This window comes from Lissotriton vulgaris, chromosome 9 (assembly GCF_964263255.1).
Source record: "Lissotriton vulgaris chromosome 9, aLisVul1.2, whole genome shotgun sequence".
NCBI lineage: Eukaryota > Metazoa > Chordata > Amphibia > Caudata > Salamandridae > Lissotriton > Lissotriton vulgaris.
The window spans coordinates 651402225-651422996 of record NC_141697.1 but is presented as its reverse complement, the minus strand read 5'-3'; the positions used below and the strand labels follow the sequence as shown (position 1 = coordinate 651422996).

At 48.9% G+C, this 20772-nt stretch overlaps 1 protein-coding gene across 1 annotated transcript in view; it reads left to right on the top strand.

Moving 5' to 3' along the window:
- Positions 1–12235: 12235 nt before the first annotated feature.
- The window catches only part of MAP3K11 (mitogen-activated protein kinase kinase kinase 11), a 284253-nt gene continuing 275716 nt past the window's right edge, over positions 12236–20772 (top strand). Inside the window, exon 1 of the mRNA XM_086938348.1 lies at positions 12236–13847. Coding sequence (XP_086794474.1) covers positions 13094–13847 — 754 coding nt within the window. The 5' untranslated portion in view covers positions 12236–13093. The remainder of the gene's footprint in view (positions 13848–20772) is intronic.

Below are 20772 nucleotides of genomic sequence, written 5' to 3'. Positions count from 1 at the left end.
CACCTGATAGTGTATGTATCAACTTCCTCTCATCCTAAAAGTAGGGGAGAAAATATAGTATAAGGGTACAGATTCATGATTGCTTATTACAAATAACGTGCACTATGCGTGCCATTATTATGTGCTAGACATAGAACTACTCTTGCCCAGCATTCAGACTAACATTAGTCACAAATCACTAATTTAGCGAATTTGTAGATTACGGTTCACTCACCCACTCGATGAGAAGGAACCACTCCATCTCACCTGGCTCGAGCTCAGGTAAATGGATGCACCGCACTAAAAGTAAACAACAAATCAAAGGATGTATCCACATCTCAATGTAATCCTAAACTAGACTGTTTTCGCATGCTCAACATCAGGCATCACATTCCTGCCAGCGCCGTGGAACAGCACCTAGGTCAGTCAGCCTCAGTTAATGAATGGTAGTTTAGTTTTGCTGACCGCGCTTAATTAGAGTCATCACTGTTTTCAACAATTATAAGCTAGCCGCCGCACTTTACTAAAAATGCCAGATTGTAGCGCAGACAATATTTTATGCGAAGCGCAGAGCGTCACCTATTTCACTCATACACATACGCGTCCGCTGTCTTACCTCTCCGTCGGTGCACCGGTCGTCCCTCTAAGCTCTATCGTAGGGAGGAACCGACTCGGTGCACCGGCGAGGCAGATAAACCTTTCTCACTTCCGCATTCAGAGCGCGTCGATGTCTGACGCCCCCTGTGCGTGATGACATCATGCGCATACTCGCAACCTCATGCGCCATAGCTGATGGGAAATGTAGTTCCCAAACACTCTCTGCCCCGAGTATGTCGCCGCGCCCAATTAGCGTATTAGTATTAGCTAGTTACCTTGTGTCTAAAGCTGGTAACGTGTGCGCTGTGTATACACCAATTGGTATGATTGAAAAATCATTTTAGTGATAGTTCGGTGTAAATGCGGAACTTGGCACTGACAATGCATTACCATTTACCTTGTGGAAAAAATCCCTCCATCAAGGTTCATATTAGCGAGAAAGATGTATAAACATCTCACTACTTAGACGTATAGGCAGAAACTCATCAACAGAAAACCAAAGGCTGATCCTATGCGCCAGAACCTAACCTAGTTTTCTAGGTGCCATCGCTTGGTATTGCAGCCACTCCTGCATGCCATGCGGGTAATATCATCGAAGAAGTCATTGTATGTATTCGCAGATGCGGCAATATGTGTATAATTCCCAAAGGATATATTTAAGTAAGGTCCATTACGAAGACACCCCTCTTGTTTAAAGGGACATCCACGGGATGGCATCATTCAGCCCACATTCATCACTGCGAAGACGATAGACCCACTTTTGTTCACATTTAAACAGAAATTTAGCCGTGTCAGTAACTGACGGTGGAATCCATGGTTGGTCCAAGACTGTCCACATGATATCGGTGGGCTGATGACCCACCTGCAGGAAATGGTTTGTCAGTTTGGTAGCTTGTTTACAGCACCGGATAGAACTCTTATGTTCAGAAATTCTGGACTTTACCTTTCTGGTGGTCATCCCCACGTAATTTAATTTGCAGGGACATGTTATTAAATAGACCAAGTTGGAGCTGTTGCAGTTGGTGAACCGTTTTAATTGCCAAGGTCTATCTGTGCCTATGTCTATAGATAGTGTTTTTGCCGTTTGTGGACATGCCGCACAACCACCGCAAGGATGGTGTCCGGTGACTGCAGGCATGTCCCAGAGGGTGCCGACGGCTCGAGGAATCATGGTTTTGGGCCTTGTATGGACCAATTGGTCCCTCAGATTTTGACCTCTCCGGAAGGCAAATAAAGGGGGAGGTATAGGGTCATTCCCAGTCCTGAGAATTTTCCAATTCCTCCTTACAATTTTTTGAACTTGGTTTGAGAGTGTACTGAATGTATTAACACAAGTCATTCTTTCTTGTGGGCTCTTTGGAGGTGTAGGTTCTAAAAGACATTGCCTGTTATTGTTTGCTGCACGTTTTTTGGATTTTTTTATAAGATGTTTGGGGTATTTCTTCTCAAGCAGATTTGTTTCCAAAGCTTGGGAGTGTAAAGCGAAGGCCGTTTTAGTGGAACAATTCCTCTGAATCCGGAGAAATTGCCCAAAGGGCAGATTATCCTTCAGGGCTTTAGGATGAAAGCTATCGTAGCTTAGCAGGGAATTCCTGGCCATTGGCTTTCGATATAGCTCCGACTGTAACCCCCCTCCTGATGCAGAAATTAATAAATCCAGGAATGCCAGTTTATGTCTGTCCAACTCCATGGTGAACTTCAGAAATGAGTTTCTTTCGTTTAACCAAGTGTGAAACTGACGGAGTTCCTCTTCCGTCCCCCGCCACACGACAAAAATGTCATCTATATACCTTCGCCATACTCGCAGACACCGAAGATGGGGGTTAGTGTCCGCGAGTACGTGTGTTTGTTCGAAGGTATGTACATACAGGTTAGCGAGACTGGGAGCAAAAACACTTCCCATGCTGGTCCCGCTAACCTGTAGGTAGATCGATTCTTCGTAAGCGAAGAAATTCTCGGTCATGGCAATGGTTGCCAGACTCATGATGAAACTGGCTGGCGTGATGGAATTCAAGTCTCTAGCTGTTAGGAGAGCTTCAATAGCTTCTAGTGTCTCGTTCTGCGGAATAGAGGTATATAAACTCTCCACATCAAAAGACACTAGAAAGTCAAGGTCCATATTAAAATCAATATCAGGCAAAATCCTAAGGACATCCTTAGTATCCTTCAAGTAGGTAGGCATCTCCCGTACTATTGGTTGGAGGAAAAAGTCTACAAATGTAGATAATGGTTCCAATAGTGAACCGATTCCCGAAATGATGGGTCTTCCGGGAGGGGGGCGTTGTGGCTTGTGTACCTTGGGAAGGATGTAGAAATAGGGCATCCTGGGTTGAGCAGTGCGTAAATATTGAGATTCTTTGTCAGTAATCCATCCCTCTGTAAGACCTTCTTCGACAATATGGCCAATAGCCACAGTCAATCTGTCGGTAGGGTCAATATCCAGTTTGCGATATGCCCTGACGTCATTTAGCTGGCGCATGCATTCTTCATGATACATGTCTGCATCCATTAGTACGGTTGCCCCACCCTTGTCGGCTGGTTTGATTACCACGGTGGTAATCAAACCAGCCGACAAGGGTGGGGCAACCGTACTAATGGATGCAGACATGTATCATGAAGAATGCATGCGCCAGCTAAATGACGTCAGGGCATATCGCAAACTGGATATTGACCCTACCGACAGATTGACTGTGGCTATTGGCCATATTGTCGAAGAAGGTCTTACAGAGGGATGGATTACTGACAAAGAATCTCAATATTTACGCACTGCTCAACCCAGGATGCCCTATTTCTACATCCTTCCCAAGGTACACAAGCCACAACGCCCCCCTCCCGGAAGACCCATCATTTCGGGAATCGGTTCACTATTGGAACCATTATCTACATTTGTAGACTTTTTCCTCCAACCAATAGTACGGGAGATGCCTACCTACTTGAAGGATACTAAGGATGTCCTTAGGATTTTGCCTGATATTGATTTTAATATGGACCTTGACTTTCTAGTGTCTTTTGATGTGGAGAGTTTATATACCTCTATTCCGCAGAACGAGACACTAGAAGCTATTGAAGCTCTCCTAACAGCTAGAGACTTGAATTCCATCACGCCAGCCAGTTTCATCATGAGTCTGGCAACCATTGCCATGACCGAGAATTTCTTCGCTTACGAAGAATCGATCTACCTACAGGTTAGCGGGACCAGCATGGGAAGTGTTTTTGCTCCCAGTCTCGCTAACCTGTATGTACATACCTTCGAACAAACACACGTACTCGCGGACACTAACCCCCATCTTCGGTGTCTGCGAGTATGGCGAAGGTATATAGATGACATTTTTGTCGTGTGGCGGGGGACGGAAGAGGAACTCCGTCAGTTTCACACTTGGTTAAACGAAAGAAACTCATTTCTGAAGTTCACCATGGAGTTGGACAGACATAAACTGGCATTCCTGGATTTATTAATTTCTGCATCAGGAGGGGGGTTACAGTCGGAGCTATATCGAAAGCCAATGGCCAGGAATTCCCTGCTAAGCTACGATAGCTTTCATCCTAAAGCCCTGAAGGATAATCTGCCCTTTGGGCAATTTCTCCGGATTCAGAGGAATTGTTCCACTAAAACGGCCTTCGCTTTACACTCCCAAGCTTTGGAAACAAATCTGCTTGAGAAGAAATACCCCAAACATCTTATAAAAAAATCCAAAAAACGTGCAGCAAACAATAACAGGCAATGTCTTTTAGAACCTACACCTCCAAAGAGCCCACAAGAAAGAATGACTTGTGTTAATACATTCAGTACACTCTCAAACCAAGTTCAAAAAATTGTAAGGAGGAATTGGAAAATTCTCAGGACTGGGAATGACCCTATACCTCCCCCTTTATTTGCCTTCCGGAGAGGTCAAAATCTGAGGGACCAATTGGTCCATACAAGGCCCAAAACCATGATTCCTCGAGCCGTCGGCACCCTCTGGGACATGCCTGCAGTCACCGGACACCATCCTTGCGGTGGTTGTGCGGCATGTCCACAAACGGCAAAAACACTATCTATAGACATAGGCACAGATAGACCTTGGCAATTAAAACGGTTCACCAACTGCAACAGCTCCAACTTGGTCTATTTAATAACATGTCCCTGCAAATTAAATTACGTGGGGATGACCACCAGAAAGGTAAAGTCCAGAATTTCTGAACATAAGAGTTCTATCCGGTGCTGTAAACAAGCTACCAAACTGACAAACCATTTCCTGCAGGTGGGTCATCAGCCCACCGATATCATGTGGACAGTCTTGGACCAACCATGGATTCCACCGTCAGTTACTGACACGGCTAAATTTCTGTTTAAATGTGAACAAAAGTGGGTCTATCGTCTTCGCAGTGATGAATGTGGGCTGAATGATGCCATCCCGTGGATGTCCCTTTAAACAAGAGGGGTGTCTTCGTAATGGACCTTACTTAAATATATCCTTTGGGAATTATACACATATTGCCGCATCTGCGAATACATACAATGACTTCTTCGATGATATTACCCGCATGGCATGCAGGAGTGGCTGCAATACCAAGCGATGGCACCTAGAAAACTAGGTTAGGTTCTGGCGCATAGGATCAGCCTTTGGTTTTCTGTTGATGAGTTTCTGCCTATACGTCTAAGTAGTGAGATGTTTATACATCTTTCTCGCTAATATGAACCTTGATGGAGGGATTTTTTCCACAAGGTAAATGGTAATGCATTGTCAGTGCCAAGTTCCGCATTTACACCGAACTATCACTAAAATGATTTTTCAATCATACCAATTGGTGTATACACAGCGCACACGTTACCAGCTTTAGACACAAGGTAACTAGCTAATACTAATACGCTAATTGGGCGCGGCGACATACTCGGGGCAGAGAGTGTTTGGGAACTACATTTCCCATCAGCTATGGCGCATGAGGTTGCGAGTATGCGCATGATGTCATCACGCACAGGGGGCGTCAGACATCGACGCGCTCTGAATGCGGAAGTGAGAAAGGTTTATCTGCCTCGCCGGTGCACCGAGTCGGTTCCTCCCTACGATAGAGCTTAGAGGGACGACCGGTGCACCGACGGAGAGGTAAGACAGCGGACGCGTATGTGTATGAGTGAAATAGGTGACGCTCTGCGCTTCGCATAAAATATTGTCTGCGCTACAATCTGGCATTTTTAGTAAAGTGCGGCGGCTAGCTTATAATTGTTGAAAACAGTGATGACTCTAATTAAGCGCGGTCAGCAAAACTAAACTACCATTCATTAACTGAGGCTGACTGACCTAGGTGCTGTTCCACGGCGCTGGCAGGAATGTGATGCCTGATGTTGAGCATGCGAAAACAGTCTAGTTTAGGATTACATTGAGATGTGGATACATCCTTTGATTTGTTGTTTACTTTTAGTGCGGTGCATCCATTTACCTGAGCTCGAGCCAGGTGAGATGGAGTGGTTCCTTCTCATCGAGTGGGTGAGTGAACCGTAATCTACAAATTCGCTAAATTAGTGATTTGTGACTAATGTTAGTCTGAATGCTGGGCAAGAGTAGTTCTATGTCTAGCACATAATAATGGCACGCATAGTGCACGTTATTTGTAATAAGCAATCATGAATCTGTACCCTTATACTATATTTTCTCCCCTACTTTTAGGATGAGAGGAAGTTGATACATACACTATCAGGTGATATGGTTTTTGTTATATTTTCTCTAGCAGTAGCATTAATGGTCCTGAGGAAGCAGCAGGAGATCACTAGACTCCGGGTGTCTGCAGAAACATGTCGACCTTTCATCTCTTAGTGGCTATTTGCTAAACCACTATTGCACTGTTTTTATTGATTTAGGAGTGTGAGGGTGTCCATTAAAGCTTTTTTTCCCGACCACTACCTAATTTTAAAAATATCTTTTTCTACTTTCACAAATACACTTTTTTTCACGCACTGCTATCTTCAGTTTCCATCTAGACACGCCTTTTCCTGTTTCACATCTGTACATATCATTGTGGTTTTTTCCTGTGCCTGGTTTTAGTCATCAGCCAGCAGAGGTTTTTTACCGCTAATGTGACAGAAATTATGCACCAGAGATCCCAGATGATGAAGGGCGGTCTCGATGGTGGACTGATGGGAACTTGCATAGTTTAGTAACTATTTCCTGTATATTTGTATTTGGGTACTTTGATTGCTTGCTTTCTGACTCTCTGTTAACTTTAGGTTGGTGTTACTTTGATACAGGGGGCTTAACAGTAGGGTCTATAAACTTTCCCCTGGGACCTTCCTTGTGTGTAATTTGTGTATTACAGGTGCCAGCAAGGCAAGAAGCGCCCAGTGTGACGGCCCCCTCAGCTCCACTGGTTAGGCGGCGGGATCCAGCAAGGACGCCGACCTTGACGCCAGGTAAGACAGGTGCCGGCGCGGGGAGTGGCAAGCGGCGTTGAGTGCATGTTTCAGTGGGGACGGGGGGCGACGGGGAAGATGGATGGCGGCTGGTGCGGGGACGGTATGTGCAGGACGCGGGAGTGGGCACGGACGGCGCGGCGCAGGGCGGAGACGGGTCGAGCGCGGGCGGCGGATCAGCGATGGGGGGGAGAAGGAGACGGCGGGGGGAGGGAAGGAGAGTTGTGTGGTACCGGTGCGTAAGTTACCTTACATGGGGCTGACCAAGCCGCTGGGGGCCCACCTTTCGGCGGCAACGAGGGAAAAGATCTGGAAGGGGGAGTACATTGACATCTTGAAGCTTCTCCACAGGGAGTTGACGTCCAAGGAGGGGTCGAAGGAGGAGGAGCAGGAGTTAGCTAGGCGCCCAAAGGTGCCCCTGACGCTAGACAACTGGTCAGCGGCGTTCCTCATATAAGCGAGCGTGTATTGCGAGAAGTTCCCGGACCGGTCCGTCGCGCTGTTCAAATACATGGACATGGTCCGGAGGGCACAGGTGACCTACGGCGGGTATGCGTGGTCGCACTACGACGAGGAATTCTGGGCGCGCATGGCGGCGGACTCGGAAGCGCAATGGGGGGGAGCAGGATTCGGATCTGTACCAGCAGACGATGGGAGGGGCCAAGTTTGGACGCACCATTTACACGGCAAGCGGTTTGCCGCTGGCGTCGCCCCCCTTGCGGCCCGCCTCCACCCGTGGGGGGGTGGGGCAGGGAGACTCTGGCAGCCAGGCCACAGTCGGGCCTGCTGGGACTTTAATAGAGGAGCCTGCAGGCGGGCGGCATGCCGCTTCCGGCATGAGTGCTCGTCGTGCAGACGACGGCATCCAGTGCTGCGTTGCTGGGGGCTCAGGGGCCCGCCGGGGCAGCAGCCCGTACAGGGAGGTGCGCCAGCCAGAGGGGGACAGGGTGGGGGGAGGGGAGGGGCGGGGGCAGAGGGGGGGGGGTGCTGGGGCTCTGGGAAAAGGCTCGTACACCGGTTAGGATCGAGCAGATGGAGCCCTGGTTGGCGGCGTATCCGCGGGCGGAGGATGCTGCGGTGCTGCGTCTGGGTTTCCGGGAGGGGTTTAGGCTGGGGTACGAGGGCCCTCGGATTGCTCGCTGGGTGGACAATCTGAAGTCAGTGAACGCGCACAAGGGCATTGTAAGGGAGAAACTGTTCAAAGAGGTCAGAGAAGGTCGGATGGCGGGCCCCTTCACGGCACCGCCGTTGCCGGGCTTGATCATCTCCCCCATCGGGGTGGTGCCCAAGAAGGAGGAGGGGCAGTTCCGACTGATACAGCACTTGTCTTGGCTGGAAGGGGAGTCGGTCAATGCCTACATTTCGGCAGATTTGGCGTCCGTGACTTACTCGTCGGTGGACGTGGCGCGGAGGCTCGTCGCAACGGCGGGACGGGGTGCGCTGATGGCGAAATGCGATGTCAAGTCGGCGTTCCGACTCCTGCCGGTGCACCCGGCGGATCACCAGTTGCTGGGGATCCAGTTCCAAGGTCTCATCTTCGTGGACAAGGCGCTGCTGATGGGGTGCTCCATTTCATGCGCGCTATTTGAGCGTTTCAGTTCATTCCTACAGTGGGTTTTTTCCAGGCGCACAGGCTCGGAGTCAGTGACGCACTATCTGGATGACTTTTTCCTGGTGGGGCGGCCCGGTGCGGAGGACTGTCAGCGGCAGCTGGATGGTTTGGCCGGGTTGATGGGGGAATTTGGGGTTCCCCTGGCGCCAGAGAAGACATGCGGTCCCAGTACGGTGTTGTCCTTTCTCGGTATCGAGCTCGACTCGGTCGCCATGGAAGCACGCCTACCGGAAGACAAGAGGTCAGCGATGCTGGTTCTGGTGGATGGAATGTTGCCAAAGAGGAAGGTGACGGTGCGTGAGGTGCAGGTGGTGTTGGGGCATTTGAATTTAGCTTGCCGCGTGGTGCGTACGGGCCGAACGTTTTGCCGGCGTTTGGGTTTGGCGTTGTCTGGTTTGACGTTGCCTCATCACCATGTGCGCCTCTCGGCGGGAATGAAGGAGGATCTGCGCATGTGGCGGGCGTTCCTGGAGCGGTTCAATGGTGTACCCATGGTGCCGGCGGAGGACTGGGAGTGGGACGTCACAATGTACTCAGATGCGGCGGGCGGCGGCGGATTCCGTCTGTACTGGGAGGGAAAATGGTGTGCAGAGCAGTGGCCGGAGCATTGGCAGGCGGGCGGGAGGAGCATTGCGTTCTTGGAGTTGTTCCCTTTGGTGGTGGCAGTCACGGTGTGATCAGGGGCGTTGGCGCACAAGCGCGTGCTGTTTCGAGTGGACAACATGGCCGTCGTGCAGGTGGTGAACAGGCAGTCGGCTCGGGACCCGCAGGTTCTGAAGTTGATGGGGGTGTTTGTCTTGCGTTGCTTGGAGAATGATATACTGTTTCAGGCGCGCCACGTTCCAGGAGTGGACAATGACATTGCCGATGCCCTGTCTCGTTCACAGTGGGAGAGGTTCCATGGGCTAGCCACGGCGGCGGAGGAAGTCAAGACGCCGGTGCCGGAGGACCTGTGGTCGGTGGGCGAGGCCGGGTATTTCAGTTGGTGAAGGCGTCGGTAGCAGTGTCCACGTGGAAGGCATACGAGCTAGCGTGGGAGGAATTCCTGCAGTCAGGTGCGGTGAGGCAAGGGGACCGGTGGCGGCGCGAGGAACAGGTGGTAAGGTTTATGCTGGCGCTCATGGATAGGGGGCTGTCGCGGGTGTCGATGTCGTTAATGGGAAAGTTGTGGTGGGGTTACCCCCCGTCGGCGGGGGAATTGGGGACCCGGCTGCTGGAGGGGTGGGCGAGAGAGAGGGGTGCGAAGGTGCGGCTGCGCCGTCCCATCACGGTGGAACTGCTGGAAAGAGTAATTGGCGCGCTCCCGGCGGTGTGCAGGGATGAGGGCGAGGTGGTGCGTTTTTCTACCTTGATGTCCTGGCTTTTCTTTGGGGCGTTTCGAGTGTCGGAGTTGCTGGGCGCAAAGGGGAGGCGTGGGGTGTTGTGGGGGGATGTGGAGGTGCGAGCTCAGGAGGTGGCGGTGCATTTGCGGCGCTCGAAGACGGACCAGCGGGGGGTCGGGACTTGGGTGGTACTGGGACCGGGCGGCCGGGAGGGGGTGTGCCCAGCGGCGTGGGGAAGGAGGTTGATGGCAGGCAGTGGCGAGAAGGAGGGGGAGGTTTTTGGTCGGGGTGGGGGTGACGGAGTGACAGCGTCTCAGGCTTTGTGGGTTCTGCGGAGCGCCCTGCGGTACATGGGTGAGGACCCGCTGGCTTTCGGGACGCATTCCTTTCGGCAACGGAGGCGGCACGGAGGGGTTGGGGTAAGGAGGAGATACAGAGGCTGGGACGGTGGAAGTCGGATTGTTACAGGACGTATGAGCGGTTGAGGGAGGCGGAGGGGGTGTTGTAACAGTGATTCCCGATTTTGATATGTGTGTCTTTACAGGTGCTGTGGCGGGGCCGGAAGTGGCTGTTTTGAATGTATATATTGTGGGACACTCATTCGTCAAGAGGGCAGAACAAGCGGAGTGGGACAGGCATCGGACACTCAATTTGGGATTGGATGCAGGGCTGAACCGTTGACATTGGAGGGGGAAAGGGGGTAGGCGTTGCCATGAGTTATTGCCCTTGTTGAACACGGTGGTGAGAGGGGGGGTGTGCCCGGATGTGGTGGTGATTCATCTGGGCGAGAACGATTTGGTGTAGTGCAAGGGGCTGGCGCTGCTCAAGCAGATGAAGAGGGACCTGAGGGAAATTAAGAAGCAATGGGCGGGCTGTCATATTATCTGGTCTGAGTTTATTCCCAGGCGGGTGTGGAGGGGGGCGGAGCGCCCAGGAGCCATAGACAGGGCACGGAGAAAAATTAATCAGGAGATGCGTGAATTCTGTGCCAGGGAGGGGGTAGGGAGGATGGAGCACCCGGAATTGCGCTATGGCACTGTCTATTTTTTCCGGGAGGATGGGGTTCACCTGTCCAGGTATGGCATGGAGTTGTACATAGTCCAGCTGAAGGAGGCTTTGGATGGGGCGTTGGGGGTGCTCAGATATCCCAGGAGGCAGGAGTTCTAGGGGGGGGTCGAAAGTCGTATGCGACTTTCGAGTGGCGCTTTCCTAAGGAGATAGGGTGGTTTTGCTGGAGGCCTGGGACTGTATGGTAGGTGGGGGTGAGGTCATGGAGGTCACTGTGGCATTCAGTAGAGGGGTAGGTTGCTGAGCGGATGTGTTGTATTTCAATTGCAATGCTGGGGTTAACTTTAGGGGTGGGGGTGGGGGACTGTCAGGCAGTTGTTATTTAGTGAGCAGTAGTTTTGTTCGGCACAGGCCAGGTGCTGGCATCAGTGCTCCCCCCCCCCCCCCCCCCCCCTCACCCCCCCTTCACCCCTCACCTACTGGTGTGCCCCAAAAGAAGCTGAAGACCTGGCTTTTTGAGTAGGCCCATAAGCCCTAGGGATGCCTAACACCATACCTGGTCCATGATACCCTCCCTTTTGATAGTGCACTCTAACAATCTTTATACCATAGCACACCTGTCACCATAAAACTTATACTGGATGACCGCACCAAATCTTTAAAATGCAATAGCACTATAAACAAGTAAGAATAACCTGAAATAAATTCCGCGATTGAATTATGCAAATAAAAACTTCAAGTCCCAGAGAGCAATGTGATACAAAGCTTGAACATTTGGAATAGCTAAACATTGCACTTTAACAAGGGACGACCTGGGACGAGCAACGCACATGTGAGCATAATGCTAACAACACAGACCTCCCAGCAACTCGCGAGAGAAGGTGGGGGAGGGTTGGTGGTTTTAGTGGTGTTTGCGGTGAAGGGGTGCGGGCGGCGATTGTGTTGGAGGGGGGAAACTGCTCTCTTCAGCAAAAAAAAGAACTTGACATGTTCTTTGTTTGTTTGGGCTGGGGAAGAGAGGAGGGAGAAAAAAAGAAAAGTTCCTGAACTGTCACAGGCTTGAGCCAGATTACAGAAGAAAGAAAAAAGCCAAGTCAGTCAGCTGGTGTCCTTCCTGCTACAAAACACACACACAAAAAGCCGTACTTGTAAACCCCACCCATAGGGAGGCCGAGACGCCTCCAGGGGCAAAAGTACAGCGAGAGAGAGAGCGAGCGAGTAGGGACTCGTGGGGGGAGCGGCGGAAAACAATTCAAGCTACTGACAGGAACCCCCACCCCTTCCTGAGCCTGCAAGGACCCGTCAGATATCGCTGTCGCGATAAACTCGACTGCAGCGCTTTGGTGAACGACAGAGTGACCTGCAGACCTGGTATCCGTCTGCAGCGATCACGTCCCCGGTGAACCTGTGGGCCGAAACCATTTTTGCTTCGTGCGCGGTTTGTGCGTGTGTCGCGCTTCCTGTCAGCCCTGAGACCGGTTTGTCGCTGGCTGCTCTAAAAAAAAAAAAAAAACAGGAAAGAAACTTCCTGCAGAGGACGACGCGGAAAATTGAGCCAGAAAAGACCGACGGTCACAGGCGGGAGGAGCAGAGGCAGCCACCGGTCGGAGCAGCCAGCGTGCGGCCATCGGATTGTGACTTGGAGACGATTCTGCTGGAGGTCCGCGTTTCACAAGCCGTGCCAGTGACTCTCGCACCCCCAACCTGTCTGTGTTGTTTTTTTAAATTTAATTTTATTTATTGAACCGATTTTTTAGTTAACATAATTTTTGTATTTACATCCTCGAAAGTTAATGAGCATGGGTGTCCAACTTCCCCGAGAATACGCCGGGAGGTGAAAGCGGTACCTGTGGGTGTTGGAAGTCTCGGCCAAGGAAAGATTGCATCAAGAAAATAGACCTGTCCTTCTTTCGCATGGGCTCGTCTTCGTTCGTTGGTTGTGAGTGATTTGGGGAAAGAAATAGAATACTCTACCACAATTGGTTCTTCCGTGTGCCCTTTGCTCCAGCTACCTTGAAAATAAAAAAAATCGCGAACCTGGAAAAAAATAAGGTAGTTTCTTGGTCGTGAAGTTGAATTTATTCCTTCCTGGATCATCTGGTGTTTCTCACTCATACCCTTGGCTAGTCCTCACTGCTTCCATGAGCTGGGCAGAGAGGAAGGTGACCCTTGTGCCCGTGGCGGCCTTCCATGGAACCCCTGAAGAATATCTTGCTCAAGGCTCCAATCTCGCCCTGGAGTGGCACGCGGAACCAGAGCCCGGTCGGGGCTTTCACCAACCCCATCTGGACGGCCCTCTTTGACTATGAGGCCAGCTGCAGGGATGAGCTTACCTTACACAAGGGTGACCTGGTGGAGGTGTTGTCCTGGGACTCTGCCATCTCAGGAGATGAAGGATGGTGGGCCGGCAAAGTCAACAACAAGGTGGGCATCTTCCCATCCAACTATGTCTCTTGCAAGGGGCCTGCCTATGCTAAGCTCTGCAATGGAGATGTGGCAGAGGTGGAGGAAGCAGCAGCGGCCGCTCGCTTGCCTGAAGTGGATTTTGGGGAGCTGCAGCTTGAGGAGGTGATCGGAGTAGGTGGTTTTGGGAAGGTGTACAGGGGCAGTTGGCGGGATGAGCTAGTGGCTGTGAAAGCTGCCCGCTTGGACCCTGATGAGGACATCAGTGTGACTGCTGAGAATGTGCGGCAGGAAGCCCGCCTCTTTGCCTTGCTCCATCACCCCAACATAATCGGCTTGAAGTCGGTGTGCTTGCAAGAACCTAACCTCTGCCTCATCATGGAGTATGCTTCTGGTGGGGCACTCAGCCGAGCACTGGCCGGCCGCCGCATCCCACCGCACATCCTGGTCAACTGGGCCATCCAGATCGCAAGGGGAATGTGCTACCTGCACAATGAAGCCATCGTCCCCATCATCCATCGTGACCTGAAGTCCAACAACAGTGAGTACAATAACTTTCCATTTCCTCTTCATTCCCATGTCTCTCAGTCTTCACTGAAGGCAATCTTTTAGCTGCTTGAGTCCATTTGATGTGTTGATCCTTGTTATTTTCATCTTCTTGAACCAATGCTAATGTTGGATTCTCTAAGTCAAATTTGATGATGGTGATAGATGGAGAACGAAGTACCCTAAAGAGTGGAATTCTATAAATCAAGCTTCTCCTCTAGTGCCACTTTAGAGATCTCCAATACTGAAGGTTTTATCCGTCCCCCCACCTATTTAAAGGAAATGTTGGACAACTTCATCAACAATTCACTTTGGGGAACAAATACATAATCTCAAGTTGTTCCAGATTTACGTAGCTCGTCCAGGGTTCTCACAGTGCCTTTGGGACTTCCAGGTCTTTGATTTATAATTGTGTAAACCAAAACTGCTAGTACTGGATTTAACAGGACGTGGGACAGATTAAGATCTATGCATAGAATATGTATGGATGTGTCTAGGTTAAGGTTGCACTGTTCTGCAAGGCAAAGGAGAGGATGGATTCAAATATTGTATGCCCGGCTATTTTTTTATTGCATGCTTATGCAAGACTTGTGTTGTTAATTTCCAGTTGTGTAAATCAGTGATTCTAAGATCGAAGAGTGCATGTGCGAGTACTAGGAGCAGGAGGCCCAGTAGTACCAGCAGAGGATGGCAGTAGCCTAGAAAAAGAGATAATGGGGAATACCTGCCTAATAGTGTCTCAAAGCCAGAACTCATCAAAAGAGAATGAGAAGGGAAAGAGGTAGGAGAGCAAGTCAGAATGCTGAAGTTAGAACTATACGGACAACGCACATCATTGTAGTGTACAGACAATGAGGTTCTTCCTGGGATATATGACTGGCGGTCAGCCAAGTGCCTCTCCCACATGTCAGGTACGAGGAACAGGTAGATATAACGATTTCTATAGATGTTACTTGAAACTAACAGATGTTTAGTTTCGTAGTGCAGTAAGAAGTAGGTATTCTATTACACCAATCATTGGTTTCCAATGTATCTACTTCAGGGAATACATTGCTCCATTGATTACGCTGAGGGTCCACCTGGTCCCTTTAGGTTAACACAGAACTCTGCAGCAAGTGCTTACCTCAGTGAGTTACTGGTAAGTGCCTACGAAAGTCCTAGAAAGCTCATCAGACAGATAGATAGATGCCCTGCTGTCACACTGAGCTCGAGAAACAGATGTGACAGACTTAGCAAGTAATTTGACACCGGGACATCTGGAAACGTCAACTCTAGGTACACCATCAGATTCTAGGCCATAAATACCTGAAAAATGGTCTAGTCGCCTAAAGATACCACATGAGACTAGATCACAAGCATCAGTTAGAGTGGTCCACATCGAAGGCTGTCTGGCACAAGATCATTTGGAGAAGTAGGGCATTACTAGAGAAGGCAGTATATTTTCCTCTGCTCTCATTGGTTTTAATTCTCTGGTTCTGTCTTCAATACTCCTTGATGCCCAGACATCCTGATGACTGCATCCTCGAGAACCACTGGTTTTGTCATCCACAAGTCTGCCTCTTTTATTCTCTGGGGCTCCAATACAATAATATTGTCTTGTGTGCGCTTCATAGCCCCACATTGGCACCAAACCTGTCTACTGCGCTATCTCAGAACTCTCTCTGTTTCTCCATCACCCTAAAATATGCCCCTTCTGTCCTTCTCTGCTGTCAAAGGCTCCATCATCCTTAAGAAGGGCCCTTTGACATGGTGTGCTAAATCACTGTAAAGTCTTCCCTTTATGACCATATCAGCACCAAGCCTGCCTTCGGTGCTCTTTAGAGCTTTCCTTCTGGCCACCATGTTCTCATCTCACTTGGTATGCCCCTCGCCAGTGCATAATTTGTAAAAAAACAAAAATAAAAAATATGTGCCAGGGCTCTTGTCAGGAGGCCACTGCAGCTTGCACCAAACATTGCCCCTACCATGCTTCCAATGACAGTAACAACACAACTACTAACCATCACACACCTACAAGTGTGACAATTTTGACTATTCCAGGCCCCCAAAGCTATAAGAATGGCTTGGGTGGCAGGTCATAGTAATTTTTAATGTATACTGAATTAATAATGAGCTGTTCTTGTGGTCATTTTTAAATTAGTCAGACAGCGCCACTTTGTGGCAGACTGTCACAAGAGCCAGTGTTGACAATAAAAGGTGCCGAGCAACGGAAACCACAGGCTCAAATTAAGCATTGGTCTCCACCACTTTTGATCGATCTTTTTTCACACCCACCATCGTTCCTAGATGTCACCTTGGTTATTACCTTTTATTTCTGTAAAAATAGTTGCTATAGCTTAATTCTCCCAGGCATCTACATCTGCATTTTATATCTCTGTCACCCTTAAATTAGTCAGCTCTACTTTTTTTATCCCACACCCCTGGGTGGTATCTCCACTGTGTCGGCACTCTCATCCCTTGACCTGTATGTGTTTCGCTCTTTATCCTCTTCACCCAATGTCTCTTATTTATGCTTTTTCACTCCGCCATCGCTAGCTCCAATAACCCTACCTGCCCTCCATGGGCCAGTTCCTCCACAGTCCGAATCGTATGATCTCTTCAGCTACTATATTCTCCTGAAACTAAAAGTGTATATTGTAACTTCTGGGAGGCATTGTGGTGAACTGAGATAGATCTTCAGTTTAATGAGAGAGGTGGCAGTGATACTGTCATGCAGGTGCTTTGTGAGGGCTTTCCATGGTTAAGCCACTTGGACTATCAACAGATTTTCAGGGAAATATTGGAGGAACTCCTAGAGAAACACTGAGTATTTAACTGCGGTAAGAGTCTGATCCAGGAGGGGTTATCAAGTAAGACATTCAGCTCGATGGGTAGTGTGCAAGGGCTTACACCAGATCGTTTTGTACAGAGCAGTCATAGGATCTGTGCAAGGAACAGAGGGGGTCTTGCCAGCGAGGTTATCCACCCCCAGGTGGGTTTAGTGTTCGAAAAAAGCAAAACGTGGCAAATGAGCACGGAGTCTCGAGTTACAGCCCATTGTGGTAATCCATGAAGGAAATGTATTTATCTTTTTCTGTTAGTCACTTCGTAGTCTTTAATAAAATCTACATTGTCTCTTCACTAGGCTGGGAATATTCCCATTGTAGGAGAGGTGATGAGAACCATGTGGATATCTGGGGTTTCATGAAACATTTCCTCAGAAACACGAAGGCAAAGAGGGCAGTGGGTCATCAAAACAACTCTGATTCCCAAAACGGCAAACACCAGGCCAAGAGAAGGACCTAGTCTGTCTGGCCGACATTCTGAGATCTGGAGAGTGTTACTCTGTACAGTAACTCTATACAACAAAAGGGATCTCTTTTGTTGCCATTAATGTTGCAAGAAATGTAAACTGCAAGAAGGCAAGCTGCTGAGTAGACGCCACCCAGTATTGTAAGAGGTTCAGGGTAACACCAGTGTGCGTGAAGGACAAGATGCGAGCATGGGAATAGGTGATGGCACACAACACACATGGCCTTTATGAGAATTAACTGCTTTCATGCAAGTCGGCTCTGTAGTGCCCCAAGAGAATCGATGGAAGATGATTTGGATTTTTTCTATGAGTTAAACACTGCAGCTCTGATTTTGTGATCTATCAGATTGCTTGCAGCTCTTCGATGTCCATGGGTATTAAGTGATAACATACTAATATTTGAATCAACCTATGCTTCAGGGGGAGACACAGATCAGAAGAAAGGTGGAGGAAAAATTGGATTGCATTTAGAGCGCTCTGTTAGGACGGAACAAGAAGTGCTTGGCACACTAAGAACAAACATTATGTTTAGATTATGTAAATATTTTCACATTCTGCTTTTGAGACTTGGACTGTAAGGAATGCCTGTCTATCGTTTTCTCATATTACATAAAATTGAAACAAAAAGTCCCCTGGTTAGTCAGTTCCTTTGCTTGAGCTCATTTCTGCCTGCAACTGGTTAAAAAAAATTAGGGCAACAGCATACATCAGGCCATTAGCTCCTTTCCCACTCCCTTCCCTAGTAACCTCTGCTCCTCTGATAGGATTTTGTTTTATCCTAGGCATGTAATTCTGTGGCTTTACCCCAATTCTGAATCGCTGGCTCTCTATCGCCCAAATACTCCAAGGGTGTCTCAACCTGCCCCAGCCAGGCTACTCTCCCAATTCGCTCCTTTGCCATGACAAAATTGGGTCACAGATGTAGGGTGGTGGTAAAGGCCGCAGTTTATTAGCATTCAGCAATGTGATCAACCATGACAAAGACACTTCACAATACTAGTGGGTCATTAATCGGCCACAGATCATACATTGCCAATACTCCCAAAATATTAGAACCCTCACTGTTTACAAGCAGAACCATAGGACATCAAGCCCTAAATCATCCTCTGGTCATCTAGCCATAAATCATCCTATAACAGCACCATTTTCCTTTTGTGATAGTTTGTTGTATACTGCAGTTCTAGGCATTCCTTCTACCAATTTGTGGTGTTCACAGCCACTTATGGCTGTGCCTGGCCTCTTCTGGCTGTGCCTGGCCTGCAAATGCTGTGTCTCTCCTGCCACTCTCCCTTCAGCCACGTTGTTTCCCCTTGGTGTTCCTGCCATCAGGCATCCCATGGACTGTCACCTATTTAGCAACTCCTTATCCCCTACCGGCCGCCTTTCAGAGTTATGTGGTGCAAGCTAAATGGTGCTGATCCTGCCCTCCAAGGCAGCTGCACCACCCACCTTCCTCAGTGGTGTGGGTGAGACAACGACCGCGCATGGTAAACACAGATGTCGCTCATGCGCACACCACTTTTTCAACCGGGATGCCCCGCGTCCTCGCCTCTGATTGACCCATTCAAATTGGGCTCTGCAATAACTGAGCATGCACGGTTTTGTGGATCAAGCCACAGACCAAGCAGCGGAGGAGGAGGAGATGGATGTCTCCTGCCAAGCCTCCTCCCTTCTCCCCTTCTCTGTACAGGGTGCCATCTGTTCTGCGGTCTCACCCCCTGGACACGTTAGCAATGGCCCATCGATGGTCCAGCTGTGTCTCCCCTACCGCTCCTCATCCTCTTACTCTGGGTCATCGCTGCTATCCCCTGCCTTTATATGGCTGTATTTCCATACGTCTGTCATCTGGTTTTTTGATAAAGCCTTTTTTTAACAGAGTTTATAGAGCACAAACTTGACCCGAAGGTATCTGGTATCAGAGCGCTTTACACGAGCAAAAGTTGCGTTACATGAGGACACATTCATTTTTGATAGGCACAGGGAGATCAAGTGATTTGCCCAGAATCACAGGATGTTGCGCGTCTTTGCAGAGACTCAAACCTGGTTTCCCAGATTTGAGGTTGAGCGCCCTAGCCGTAAGACCAACTCCTTTCCCCTTATCCCTAGGTCTGCTCTTCTATGGCACCAAGTTCCCATGATCTCACTCTCTCTCCTATGCGGACTATGGGCTCAATTCTGGAGTGCATACTCTCCTTTTCATGGCGCCTTTACCCTCTTCCGGTCAAGGTTGCTCACTATCTCTCACTCACCCCTAGGTCTGTTGTCGATGCTGGTTGGATCCATCTACCCATGTGTGTCTCCTCCTCCATCCACAATTTCTTAACCATATCGATATCTCACCGACCGGTGCAACAATCCACTTTGGAAACTCCGCCACAGCCCAACATTCCTCAAATATAGGTGTAAATATTTTAACTATAACCCATGGGAGTACGTAGTATGTGTTTCCTGTATTGCAACTCTGGTGTTATGTAATCCCCCTCTCTTGGGTGAGTGGATTTTGATTTATCCAGAGGATCTGTACATAAAGTAATGAACTTAAAAGAACCTCCCACGTAATTGGAATGTTTGAGCAGCACCAACAGTTACGTTAAGAAACCTTCCCAGTTCTCCACATCCTGACATTCAGAGACTACATGGTTCTAAAAAACAAAGAAGAGGCGCTGAGTAAGCTTTCGCACTGCAAACAAAAAGCTGGGGACTAGGTAGAATCCCTGTAGAAGGTAGATTTAATTAATTAATGCAACACACACTGACACCATTGCCCTTCTATGGCAAGACTCGGATAACTTCCTGCGGGGAGTGTGCCCTTGTGCCTCCCACGGGTGCACCCTCTGTGTGCTCTCGGTTTCCTTTTATTTAGGACCCGAAACAACAACCAGGCCGGGCTGCCAACCCAAAGAATCCCTGGGAAATTCTATCAGACCAGCCCCGTCTATAGTGAGTGCAGCGAGTGAGCCCCACAACACACTAAGGAAGGTTTGGGAGGATTTTTCCCAGGAAGAAAATTTGGGCAAAAATTGCGCATTGTACACCACATTTTCATTATATATTAAATTGTATACGTTTTTAAAGCTTAGTAAATAATGACCTTAAATGATGCCCTCACTATCACCTTCCAACAGTGGCCTTCATCTCTCCAAAGCCCCTCTCGCACATGTATTTCATTTGTTTAATGGCTCCTCTCATACCAGTGTAGGGTGTCGGAGCACTTCACTGTCTAGAAAATGTTACCTAAAACAAAGGGGACTACATGGTGTAGGATTCATGTCATGCATAATTGGTGGGCATTTTTTAAGAGTGTTTGGTCTGGAGAAGCACAAACCCAGGATTTACAACGCAACACAATGGTTAGGGTTGGCTTTACTAGTGAGCATTGTTTCTAACTAAACAAACCCTTTTAGTTGGTAGTTGATAAACAACCCCTTTTAAACAACATTAGGATAATGAAAGACTCAGGAAAAAAACAACACATGTTTAACCTGTACCATGTAGTTTGCATGCAGCTCTTTGATGACACTTCATAGCTCACTGTGCTAGATTATGATTTATGAACGGCACAATAACAAAAGCGTGTCTATGTCAACAGTAGTAACTCACCGAGCTATGCACGTAAAATACTCCTCTT